The 14313-nt window shown below is 40.7% G+C and overlaps 1 protein-coding gene across 1 annotated transcript in view; it reads right to left on the bottom strand.

Annotated features, from left to right (window-relative positions):
• LOC126288766 (vesicular glutamate transporter 2.2-like) overlaps positions 1-14313 on the bottom strand; it is a gene marked incomplete at its 5' end in the record, with an annotated part of 61981 nt that overhangs the window by 39693 nt on the left and 7975 nt on the right. Inside the window, one exon of the mRNA XM_049984898.1 lies at positions 13419-13704. Within this exon, the coding sequence (XP_049840855.1) occupies positions 13419-13704 (286 nt within the window). The remainder of the gene's footprint in view (positions 1-13418; positions 13705-14313) is intronic.

Below are 14313 nucleotides of genomic sequence, written 5' to 3' on the forward strand. Positions count from 1 at the left end.
ACGCAAAAAAAGAGAACAGAGTTGCAACTAAAATGGGTGTTTATTTAGTCGGTGACTGGTTCTCAAACCAACCAAGGTTTGCCAAATAAAATGTCTAAATAGCAGTGACCGAGGTGTGTACATAAGCTTATAATCCCAACTAACGTTAGTTAAAGTTAACATTGGTTAATGAACGTTATTTGCGACCATAATCATATCTACTAACTTTCTTTACTTCCTCCCTGATGGACATTTTACTAGGAAAACATTGGTTGATTTGAGAACACCGCATCCTGAAACCGGTCACCGACTAAATAAACATCCCTCTGGTTGCAGCTCTGGCTGTCTCCTTTTGCATCACAAATAGACTTAATTCCATCACAGGAATATTTTCCAAAACAAACGCATTTACTCATTAATTACACAGGCGCTAACATGCAGAAAGCTGTTCAAGAGATTTAGTATAATTCTTCCAGATGTTCCATTTTCTTCAGATGATTATAACTGAGCCATTCAAGGTCCAGGTTGAAGTAGGAGGAATAATCGCTTCTGGTATATGTCTCGTACGCACTTCAATGATTCGAGCTTAGCTTACAAAAAAAGTCCAGAAGGAACTAAATTTACTAAAGCATCATTTGGTGCAACTTATCAGCATGAGACGGAATTCCACCTTTTATATGGTACAACGCTTCTGGAAACAAAAACCGGCAATGTCGGCATGTGGCTGTTCATGATAAGCTTAGCAATTTGATGTCACATCAGTGGTGTTTGATGGAGAAGTGGGTTAAGCTTTTGAAGTCCTTCAAGAAATTGATAAAATAAGTTCTCGTCTCTCCTGCATATCCAGAGTAAAATTACATGTTGTGGTATTAAATAAGTATTAAGATAAGGTAGAAACAGCAGAAAGGGCCTCTGAGTTACAACAGGGCCTTATTGGAAGCTGGATTAGAAAGTCGTTTCAGCTTCTTAAGTGAAGATCCAAATTACCCGACTGCCAACTTTTTAAACCCAAGATTCGACACAGATTGTTTGGAGATTGTTGAGACTGAAAGAACTCAACAGAAGATCTCATAGGAATTTTGCGAAGAATTTTCCACCAGTAGCAGGTCGTCTCGAATGCCAGTTGAAAAAAGTAGAGACAAGACTGAATCAACTTTCTCTCGCAAAGCTCAAGACACGTTTTGGGGTTTGCTTTAACGAGTTGGTAAATGAAAATAATAATAGTCAGTCTGATGGACAAGAAACAAGCATGATTACAAGTGAGGTTAGGTATTATTTGAAATCAGTTGAATCATTCGCAGCTCAACTCAATCCCAAAATCTCATGGAGCTTCCATAATTTATCTGTCAGTATCTAGAAACCCCATCAGTATCAGTAATAGTATGAATACTAATTTGTTCTTTTGTTAAATTAATTTGTTTCTATATGTTTTATGTCAAGTAATTCCAATTTTTTGTGTTTAGTATCTTATATGTGAATTAAATAAAGTAGATTTTGCGACTTTTCCATAATTTATTGAAAATCTAGTATCCTCCAGATTTTAGCCTACTATCTGGACCCAGTCAGATAGTAAATTGTGTCAGATAGGGCTGATAATGGACAGCTGTAGCATATCCGTTTCATCTCTAGTCATTGTCATTAACCCTAAAGATAATGGTACCTCCTTCTTGTAGTATTAATATAAATAATTATGTATCACATAAAGCGATTACTGTGAAATGCTCACATTGTATCACACATACTTTAAGTTCTACATCTTTGAATTAGGTCATCAACAAAAGTTGCATTTTGTTTTGGTATAGGCCTACATACGAATTAAATATTTAAATGAATGGAGGTAGCTTTGAGTTAATATAAATATTATTATGTAAAGAATCATACAATATAATATAATTATTAAGGAATAATGTGTGAATGTTTTTAATTTTTATTAATTATTGGACAAAGAAGTTGAGGTAATGAGATTGAATTTCAACTGACATTTAATTTTTTCTAACAACACAAGTTTCAGAATTCTTGCAGATGCACCAACAAATTGAAATTACATGAATAATTTTAAAAAGTATAATGTATAGGATTTTTCTAATTTTTTCTCACGTTTGATTTTACTGTGGACCAGTAAAACTGTGTGAATGTTCTACAAATATTTCGTAAGTAACTGAATGAAGTCCAAATGATCAGATATCTTTGATCTCATTTTCCTAACAATCACTTTCTGTCACTGCCGCCCTTTCTTCTCAATTGCAATAAATTTCTAATTTCTTATGTAACTAAAAGAAGAAGGTTGGTTCGTAACTGAAGATAACTTAGGAAACAAATTTGAAATGGTATGTTTTATTAATTGTGTTACTTTTAGAAAGAGGTTTATAAGAAAAGCAAGAAGTTTGACACGTGAAAGATAAAATTAATCACGTTACTCTAAATAATGATGATGTTTCTTTATCTTTAGTTGGATGTGTAGATGATACCTTTGTTGCATTTGGTAATACCAGAATTGTTGTGAACATTTGAATGTAGACATTTTGCATTTTGGGCTGAACATATCTGTGTGAATAAAAACCAACTGCTGCGTGTATGAAAGATCATCACTTGAGAACAACTCGAGCGATGTGGCTGATATTTTTGTTGTGTTCATAATTGTTGGGACAAGGTTTGTATGAAAAAAAATTTGTTGAAAATCCAACGGAAAAGTCGGAAATTGGGATGGTCCTTTTGTATGAAAGTCCTTATGAAAGAAAAGTGACAGTCGATTTGACAGTTCTGCTGTCACATGATTTCATAAATAAAAAAATAAAAAACTATGTTGATGTCACGTCTTGGTAATCTGTTGTGCCGGAAACATTTCATTTCAGTCAGTGTTTTATTCCTCTGGAAAAAGTGCCCCCAGTGCTGCGTTGAAATATCGATTGTCGCCCACGCAAGGAGAATCAATTACGTGATTGTCGACTCAGTGAGACAGACGAACAGCGTAGACAGTGCTTGGAGGCAAACCGTATACGAATCTCTCGAGCGCGATCCATTATGACTCCTGAACAAAGGATACAGTCGAGTTTCACTCTGTCAGTTAGAGCTTACGCTCAAAGTAATTTTGTAAGTCGACAAAACAAACAGCCAAAAATGACAGTTCGAATTGAGCCTTTGGCGTTCAGGTACGATCCAACAGTCGATAACACGTAGAGGTACTGGTCAACTGCATAACAATGTTTGTCAACATTGCAATTCTTTGAGATTTCAGAATGAGCCACCATGGTTATGTTGTACGATCGGAAAGCTCAAATTACCGGAATTGACACGGCCACCAGAGCCACTGGCGTCATTGCTCTCTGGCCAAGAACCTCCATCGAAGAATGACTTACAGAATATACACTGATCAGCCGAAAAATTACGACCATCTACCTAATAGCCAGTACGTCCATCTTTGACACGGGTAACAGCGGTGCAGCAGAAGGGCTTGGAAGCAGTGAGGCCATGGTAGGTCGCTGGATGGAGCTGGCACCACATTTGCACACAAAAATCACTTAATTTTAATAAATTTCGAGAAATGGGACGATGATCTCTGACTCCACATACAGTCACATCGCCGAAGTATTCGATCGGGGTCGGATATGGGGAGCTGAGGGGGTCGGGGCGGGAGGGGGGGGGGGGGTGGGCATCACGCTCCTGGTCTTGTGACATGACGCATTACCTTCTTGAAAAATTCCACTGCTGCGGGAAACATGATCATCATGAAGGGGTGTACGTGGTCTTTAACAATGTGCGATACTCCCTGGTCGACATGGTGGCTTCCATGAGCTCCAGTGGACCCTTAGATGACCACATGATTCTTCCCCAGAGCATAATGGAGTCTCCACCTGCTTTTCTCTGTTCCACAGTGCAGATGTCATGCAGCTGTTTCCCTGGAAGATGACGTATTTGCGCATTCCCATCACCATGATGAAGAAGGTATCGGGATACATCAGTTCATGTAGCGCACTGCCACTGTCCCAATGTCCAGTTCTGATAGACACGTCTTCATTTCAGTCGCAGTTGCCGATGTCGTGGTGTTATCATTGTCACAAGCCTTGACGTCTGATGTTAGTTCCACAACAGTTAGCCAACTGTGCTGTTTTACCAGTCTGCCCAGCCTACGACGTCCCACATAAGTAATGAGGGGTGGTCGCCCAACCCCACGACAACTGGACGTGGTTTTTCACTTGTTGAATACACTCACCACAGCACTCATCGAACACCGGGCAATTCCTGCAGTTTCTGAAATGTTTGTGCCGAGACTCCGGGAGAACACAATCTGCCCTCGGTCAAACTGCCCATTCCAAACATGTACAGCACGCTCACTGATACTACATGCATTGGGCACGTGTTAACAGTGAAATAATCGTAAAAAGCAACCACCTGCACATAAAAAAAATTAATTTATTGACTGGTTTCCGGCACTTAGTGCCCTTCTTCAAAAGGTTGTGCCTTCTGAAGGAGGGCACTAAGTGCCCGAAATCAGTAAAGAAATTAAGTTTCTTATATGCGTCTCGTTGCTTATTATTTCTTTATGTACGAGTATAGTTGCTGAAGACGGATAAATACTAAATCTTGCGTGTGTCTGACTAGCAGTCATTCCTCTCCAGGTGATACTGCTATCACCTGGAAGGGTTTATATCGATAGTATGTAGGTTTTCATTAAGTTCCGGCTGATCAGTACAAAAGTACTACAGTTAAATCCAAATCGCATCATTTCGGGAGAATTTTATCGAAGAATGAGATTATACCTGAACTTTAAGGGCAGTTCTTTTTCGACTGAATCAGAGATGAAGTACAGAGACACATCACAGAAACATCAACTATTCACAAAGTTTCACCAAGGCTCATAAATTAATAATTTCTCTTCATATTAACAGATCCAAGAACAAATTCACCTTCGTTCAAGAACATTATTGCCACCAGTGAATGCCGATCCAATTTTCCTCAGATTTATTTCCTCGGAAATCCCAATGATGAAATCAATCAGCGCTGTGCCATCAGCCCTACGGTAAAGCGAAAGATTATTACACAGTTACAACTCTTACATGAAGACAATCAATTGGTCAAATTGTTCTACGCAGGACTAGAAAGGATTCCTTCGGATGATCACAAAATAGTGATATGACCAGACGAAAGAGCTCTAAGCGAACATGACAGATGCTGCAATACACCGACAATGAATGACGCTGCTATTGTGGTTGTTGGCGAGAATTTCGTTTCTCACCACATATTGGTTCGACGTCATGATGGTGGTAATCTTCAGCGTATCTGCAAGACTCATCATTCGGATGATGCACCCTTACAGTACCCACTGATATTTTACCGAGGAGAGGATGGATATTATTATTTGATTAAGATGATTAAGGCATGATTCATCCAATAACAGGTATGTGGCATTTTTATTAATCGTGTTTCAATTCTATGCCCAACAAAATTTCGTTATTCACTCACAGTTCAAAAAACGAACAAAAAGGTCACCTGCATGATGTTTTATGCCCCCGTTTGATGATTCGTCGAAACGAAGACAATCACATATAAAAATTCCACCGATGGTTTCGTCAGTTTGCCGTAGATATGTGTATCAAAATCGAAACGGGACGTCTGACATTTAAAGTTATTACAGCAAAAATTGCGTACGGAAGAATACATTCATGCCCTCGATATCATGCACGGAGTTGGAAATGTAAACAATGCTGGACGCCGTACCATTTTGTCAGCGACGTATGTTAGAAGCGCCAATACGCTCCACCATATTTATTCATCATTTTCACTTGCGACGCAAAATGGATCGAAATCACTCAGCTTGTACTACCCAGTCAGTCACCCAGCGATCGCCACGATATTACACCACCAGTATTCAAACAGAAACTCAAGGCTATTGTATTTCATTGCGAAATACTATTGTGTCCTCGGAGACGTGTGATATTGGGCGTACATTGGGACGTACATTGCGGAGTAACAGAGAATAGGACTGCACATATTCTCCTGTGGTTGGTCGACAAAATAAGAACTGATGAACCTGTCGCCATCATTTGAGCAAAACAGATCCAGAGTTGTACGAGGTAGTGACTACGAGTACAGTTCATGGACAGTGTGGCGATGACAACCGGGATTCAACGTGCTTGATCGAAAACAAATGCCCGAAACGTTACCCACGTGCTTTACTGGCTGACACAATCACAGGCAGTGGCACTTACCCTCTATATCGTGGTGGCTACGTGGAGGATAACAGCATAGCTGTAACGCTGAAAGTCAGAAATAAGGACGTTGTAGTTGGCAGTAGCTGGATTGTTCCGTATTTGCCGCTGCTTTCCAAAGCATTCAAAGCACACTGCTATGTTGAGTATTGCAATTCTAAGTTCATCATATACTTTGAAACTACGTCAAATAAAGAAGCAACATGGTTGTATTTGGTATAGCAGTTCCTGATGCCAACGATGAAGTTTCACAATTTCAGATGGGTACATATGGAAGAGCAATGAAGCTTGGAGAATCATTTCATTCTCCGTACGTGATCTTCATCCTGCTATGGACCATTTAGGTGTGCACCTGGAGAATGGACAACAAGTTTATTTCGCGTCAGCAAAGAGAGCTGAACGACCATTAGCGACAGCGCTGACCAGCTTCTTCACGACATGATCAAGTGATCCATTTGCAAGAACACTGCATTACTCGGAGACGCCGCGATATTTCACATGGAACGCATCACCAAGAAAATTCCAACGTCGGAAACACGAAGCCTTTTACTGGATACGTCAATGTATATTCTACTGATGCCTTGGGGCACATTTACTCGATTCATTCGAGCAATGACGAATGTTTTTATATGCGTTTGTTATTGGTTAATACTCGTGAACCGAGTTCATTCGCAATTTTAAGAACTATCAATGGTGAGTTGTGCGCAATATATCGACAAGTCTGTCAGTGCTTACATTTGCTCTAGAATTAGATTCATCTGGGTAACACACCAGCTGATGCTGTTATTTCGTCTACTGCGCATCAAATTTGATGACATTTTGCCGTCATCATTCAACGTGTTTTTCATCGAACCCATTTCATTTGTGGAACAAATACGAAGACAATATGACTGAAGACATCCTGCGTCGAGTTCGTACGACAATACCGAATCACGAATTTGAATTTTACGCTGAGATGCACAACGAGGCGTTGACTTCTATAGAGGATTTGTGCCGGCAAGGTGTTGAACGAATTAGGAATATCAGGAATTAATCGACCCATGCACGATGCATTAAAACGAGAAATTAAACGAAACGGCAATACGGTAGAGATGCTTTGAATCAGTCAGTGCGAACACAGATCCAACTTTTGAAGCAGCAGCAGAAAACCGCTTACGAAACATTGATGACAGCAGTCAACGACAGATACGAAGAAATCTTCTGCCTAGGAACACCTGCAGGAACAGTCAAAGCGTTCCTAATTTCAATGAGTTTAGCTTCGACACACACACAAAGTCAAATAGCGCTCTGGGATCGCTGCCAAATTGTTAGAAGGACGAACAGCATATTCTGCACTCAGACTGCCACTGAATTTACAAATGATAAATGAACCAACATACAACGCTCCCAAAAATTTAGCAGTAACTAAACTACTACAGACTTACAAAATAATAATTTGGGATGAGTGTACGATGGCGCACAAACGAGCACTGGAGGCATTCGATCGAACGTTAAAAGATTTGCACAGTAATCTGGACGTCTTTGAAGAGATGCATGATAACTCTCAAGTTAAAAAAGAATACGCGAGTTCCGTTACAAAATGACGGATTGGCGGAAGTGTTTCCCAAGAAATTATTATATTGTGGCACTGACAAAATTCCGGATGACACTTCCACTGGCCTCATTGCGTTTCCACCTCATTTTTGTCAAACGGAACACCGAAGGGAGAATTATCACTTCAGTGTTCCCGAATATTGCTGCAGATTACAAAAATTATATTTACGTGAGCGAACAAGCCATTTTGGCTGCGAAAAGTAAGGGCTTAGACAGTAAAAACTAAAACTAAACTCCACCCCGACAGGCCATGAAGGCCCAAAGGTACTGACTGGCCGCCGTGTCATCTGAGAGTTCATAGGCAGCATCATTCGATGTAGGGGCATGTGGTCAGCACATCGCTCCACATGCCAGTTTCCGAGACCGGAGCCGCTACTTCTCAATCAAGCAGCTCCTCGATTTGCCTCACAAGGGCAGAGCGCACCCCGCTTGCCAACAGCTCTCGGCTGATCGGATGGTCACCCATCCAAGTGCTAGCCCAGCCCGACAGCGCTGAACTTCGGTGGTCTGACGGGAACCTGTGTTGCCACTGCGGCAAGGACTTAGACAAAACGAACACAAAAATTCAAAGTCATATCGCTGACAAATTCCATTCATTTCATTCGATCGATTCCATTACAGAACCTGATGAAGCCGACAGTAATCCAGTTAAGTTGCTGAATTTAGTGGATGTGCCTGGAATGGCACCGCTCAATTAGCAGCTAAAGGTCGGCGTAATCATATTACGTAGTCTGATTCAACCGAAGTTGTGCAGTAGGACAAGACTCGCTGTGAAGCTATTGAACAGCTTGACTGAAGCAACGATAATCATAGGAAAGTTCCAAGGCGAGGCATTCATAGTACGAAGAACACCTCTGATTCCAACCGACTTGCCGTTTCAGTAAAAGTGTGTCCAGTTTCTGGTCCGCCTTACATTTACAATGACGATTAATAAATAACAAGGAGAGTCGTTGCAAGTGTGTGGAATGGGACTTGAATTGGCGTGTTTTCCCCTTGGGCAACAGCACATAGCGTGCTCGAAATTTACGCTATTCGTTTTCTCTCCGAACGGAACGACCAAAAATATCGTTCCTCACCACACGTTCGCTCGAATTCAAAGATACAGTATCGACAGCAATAGATAGATTCATATCGCATCAGTTATTGAGAGACGGCACTGATGTACCATGATACACAAAACACATCAGAACACTGTTGCAGAAGCAACGAAAAAAGCATGCCAAATTCAGACGAACGCAAAATCCCCAAGACTGGATAAGTTTCACGGAAGCTCAAAATTTAGTGCGGACGTCAATGCGGGATGCCTTTAATAGTTTCCACAATGAAACATTGTCTCAAAATACAGTAGAAAACCCAAAGAGATTCTGGTCGTATGAAAAGTTCACCAGTGGCAAAAAACAGTCAATACCGTCACTGCGCGATAGCGATGGAAATGTTACCGATGATGAAGCCACTAAAGCGGTGCTACTAAATACAGTTTTCCGTAATTCCTTCACGAAAGAAGACGAAGTAAATATTCCAGAATTCGAAACCAGAACAGCTGTTAGCATGAGTGACACAAAAGTAGAAAGTAGCGAAACAACTCAAATCACTTAAGAAAAGCAAGTCTTCCGGTCCAGATGGTACACCAATCAGGTTCCTTTCAGAGTATGCAGACACAATAGCGCCTTTCTTAGCAATCATATACAACCACTCACTCGACGAAAGGTCTGTTCCTAATTACTGGAAAGTAGCACAGCTCACACCATTATTCAAGAATGGGAGTAGGAGTAACCCGTTGAATTACAGACCCATATCACTGCCCTTAATTTACAGTATGATTTTGGAGCATATACTCTACTCGAACATTATAAATCACCTCGAAGAAAATGACTTATTCAAACATAACCAACACGGATTTAGAAAATATCGTTATTGTGCAACACAGCTAGCCAGCTAGCTCTTTGTTCTCATGAAGTAATGAGTGCTATCGACAAGGGATCTCACATCGATTCCATATTCCTAAATTTCCAGAAGGCTTTTTATACCTTTCCTCACAAGCGACTATTAACCAAATTGCGTGCATATGGAGTATCGTCTCAGTTGCGTGACTGGATTCGTGATTTCCTCTCATAGAGGTCACAGTTTGTAGTGATAGACGGTAAATCATCGAGTTGAACAGAAGCGATATCTGGCGATCCGCAAGGGAGATCCTGTTGTTCCTGATTTACATAAATGATCTAGGTGATAATCTGAGCAGCCCCCTTAGATTGTATGCAAATGACGCTGTAATTTACCGTCTAGTAAAATCATCAGACCATCAATTCCAATTACAAAATGATCTAGAGAGAATTTCTGTATGGTGCGAAAAGTGGCAATTGGCACTAAACAAAGAAAAGTGCGAGGTCATCCACATGGGTACTAAAAGAAATCCAAAAAATTTAGGGTATACGATACATCGCACTGATCTAAGGGTTGTCAATTCGACTGAATACCTGGGAATTACAATTACGAGCAACTTAAATTGGAAAGAGCGCATAGATAATATTGTGGGGAAGGCGAAACAATGACTGCGCTTTGTTGACAGAACAGATAGAAGATGCGACAAACCCACTAAAAATGATCATATTTGTTATTAATGTAACAGTATTCGCTTTAAAGCTCACAAATCAATGTCTCTTTGTAGTACTGTAAAAAGCGTTTCAGTTCCATAAGTGAATTTTTAATCTTTTTCCAAACATCGGAGATCTTCATGATTTTACGATATATCATAGCATCTTTGTCACTCATATGTTTGTAAGCACTTTGTATAGTATTAAAACACGTGGTGTGTGCTAGAAATCTTTCCTGAGACAAATGTAAAGTGTTCACCGAGAAAAATTTCCGTGTGCAACGATAAGAATGCAGTGGGAATGTATTCACATCTGTTGGAGGAATGTGACGAAAACCACTCCAAACCGACATTTTACAAGTCACATCTAATCAAAATCTGTAACGCGACCATCTGTGTGGTGTGCTTATAATTATGAATTATTTATATTTTACAACAATTAATCTGTAAAAAACGTTTTAATGAAAGCATGAAAACCGTCTGAAGATAAATCATAATGACTCGAAAGCGGTAATGGTACCCTTTAAATAAAGGAACTGAAAATAAATTTGTGGCTGGTTACTGTCTCAACACCATCAACATTTGTCAAGAAATTTCTTTATTAAATAAAAAAAACTTCGAGCCCAGAATGAAAAAGTCTTCATTCAAACCCTCTATCACGGCTCTGAAACAACTTTAAGAAAAAATTAAGAATGCACATATCTGAATCGTGGAAGACACAAAAGTAAATACTAATTTTTTTTCTTGTTTCCAAATGTAGTATGCGTTTGGTTTACAATGTTTGATTCATCGTAAATGATTTCACATGCAAATCAAGACTTGGAAGAAATGACACAAAAATCTGTAACACCTAAGGAAAAGCACAGATCTTTATTTTAGACTCGTACAATTAATATGTGCTTACATATTCTAATATTGGAGTATAAAAAGGATAATTAGGTGGCCAGAAGAGTTCGAATAATTTGAAAATAGTTATCATTTTACCTGAGATAATTTGCATAGCTGTAATAGCATCTAAAAACTTGAGTATTCTCATAGATGAAGCTATGAGTAAAGGTCTTGAAAGAAAGAAATGAATATTCATCATTGCTGAACCTGGAAAGAAGTTTAATAATTTAGACATGGAAGTTAGGACAGGTATTCCTCAAAAACATGCTGGACATATTGTATGCATGTGTTTCAAATGTGTTTCTGAAAGGTTTTAGAGGGTCATCCAATAGCAAGTTTCCCCTATTTTACTTCTCTGCGAAATAAAAAACCCAAGACATGCGAGGACTGGCGAGTTTGACTGATATGTGTTGACTGGCTTACCACGATTATCGCAGTATCTTGCCAGTATGCCGCCAGTTAGCATGGAGTTACCGCTACAAAGTCTGCCTACTTGTGAGTTGCGACTGTTACTCGGCATTCCGCAGCAAAACAACAACCCACTGTCGACATACATCGTAGCTTAACATCTGTTTGTGGAGAAGGCTGTGTGAGCATTCCCATGACAATGAGACCTGGGTCCATCATTCGACAACTGGGGCGAAACGTCAGAGCACGCTGTGGAAGAAATGTGGCGAAGTACCCGAAAAAGGCGAAGGTCGTACATTCCACAGGAAGAGTAATGTCATCCCTCTTTTGGTGCTATCAGATTTTGTTACTACCTGCCTCTCAAAACCACAGTTTATACTTGGAAATATTGTAATGTCTTGCGGAATTATGAGCTGTCAAAAAAAGAAAACGTCGTGGATTTTTGTCTCTCAAAATTCTGGCTCTTCATTACAATCATCTGCATCATGCAGATCGAATGACCTAGGCGGATCTCGGAAGATTCAAATTCGCCATATTCGCCAGATTTTTGCCCCAAGTGATTTTGATGTGCACTCTCAACTCAAAGTTCGCCTTGAAGGTAAGCGATTCAACACCGGCAATAATATTGAGCGTGTGGCATTGGTGGCCGGGAGACCCCTCGCGGGGCGGTTCTTTAACGCCACTACGGCGACTTGCGAGTGAATGAGGATGAAATGATGATGAAACACAACACCCAATCATCTCGAGGCACAGAAAATCCCTCACCCCGCCGGGAATCGAACCCGGGACCCCGTGCGCGGGAAGCGAGAATGCTACCGCAAGACCACGAGCCGACTTCAACACCGGTAGGGAGGTCTCATTAACAGTGAAGAGTTGGTCAGGAGCACAGGACCCAACCTGGTACAAGACTAGCTTTGAAAAACGTCAGTCATGTTACCAAAAATGCTTGGAAAAACATCTCACTATCTAGAAAATAACAGAAGCATTGTATAATGTCAATAAAACTATTTCAACATCATACATTGTGCGTAGTTTTTTTTTTATAAAATAGGGAAACTTGCTTATTGGACCCGCCTCCTACTTTTTAATTACGGATTTCAGGTTTTATTCGTTGGAAGGTATCTGCTGTAAATATTACTAGAAATCATGAGAAAGATGTAATTTTCCATGTAATAGTGGGTGCATCAAGAAGGTTCCCCCACATTTCAGGTCTTTCACAAAGCATAATTTTTCTGCAAATCAACTTGGGAAGAGTGCTGAGCACTCAGCGTGCTCCCTAGACTTCTGACGTGAGGTACTTGTGTTTCTCTATACCCAAGGACTGCCACCATAGCTATGCATTGCTGTCGTCCACAGCGTGCTTCTGCAACAATCTCAGGCCGCTCTGGTTAGCTCGATATGTTGTATGAAAAAAAGGTTCTGCATCGTGTTATCTATTGCCTATATTGATACTGTGTATGCTGCAAGCATACTATAAGTGCCACATACGCCCAATGTCCAGTCTTGCAGCATGAAATGCCTCTGTAGATATATACCATGTATCGCAAAGGTGCTAAGACCCATCTTCGTCCACACCTTAGCTTCGTGCCTTATATTTTTTCATGGATCTCTTATCATGTTGGCATGAGTAAGAGTCAGTTTGGCTGCAAAATGTGAAGGTGTGAAGTATGTTGATGTAGTTACTCTGTGTACTGGAAGCGGGACAAGTACAACACGAATAATGTCTTGCTGGTAGGGATGTCAGAGTCACGTACCTGAGAGAGACCCATGACTACTCTGAACGCACACACTAGCACCACGCCGCCAGTGTCTGCAGCCACCTCTGTGAGCATGGTAAGGATACCGGAGAGGACGAGCGAGGCCGACAACAAGTTTTTCGAGTTGAACCTGTCCGCCGCCCAGCCGGCTGGCGCCAGCGTCACCACATAGCCCCAGAAGAAGGCGCTCAGGATGGTGCTCGTCTCGGATTGGCTCCAGCCGTAGTCCTTTGGACAAAATAATCAAAGCCATTCCCAAGTCTTTGATTGTTGAGTATTCTCCCTAGATGTGACAAATGGAAAATCAATAGTGCTGACTTACTAGATGTTACGGGATAATCGTCAGCATACCTTCAGGCTGAGAGGGTAAACAAGACGAGCCAGACAGTCTTAAAGACTATACACCAATGACGAAACAGCTATGCAGCCATTAACATCTATGTAATGTATTTTACGTGAATGTGTCAAAGGGTCCCAATCTGTGATGTAGTATCAGGACGTACAGAAGCAGGTACCTATTGTAATATCGAGAGAAGCACATCAGGGCAGATGATACACCCAAGCCCTTTTTTTACGAACTAATGTAATCTGTAGACATCATTTCCTAAACCAATTTTCTAAGCATTGCTTAATTTAAATCGACTATACCCTATTACCCGAGTTTTACTTAACATCTTTTCAAAAAAGGATCCATTTGGTTCATCTGGTGGTCCAAGTAGCAGTGCGTTGACGCAAGAGTAACTTGACATGCGTCATGACCTGAAACAACTGTCTAAGTTCTCTCAGAGCGGTATTCCCATTGTTCTTTCAGACATGCCGGGAAACCTTTTACCCAGTGAGTTGCATTAGGCAGTAGAGGCTTCGGCAAAGCGTAACAAGTCACTACATGTTC

The sequence above is a fragment of the Schistocerca gregaria genome, chromosome 1, assembly GCF_023897955.1.
Source record: "Schistocerca gregaria isolate iqSchGreg1 chromosome 1, iqSchGreg1.2, whole genome shotgun sequence".
Taxonomy (NCBI): domain Eukaryota; kingdom Metazoa; phylum Arthropoda; class Insecta; order Orthoptera; family Acrididae; genus Schistocerca; species Schistocerca gregaria.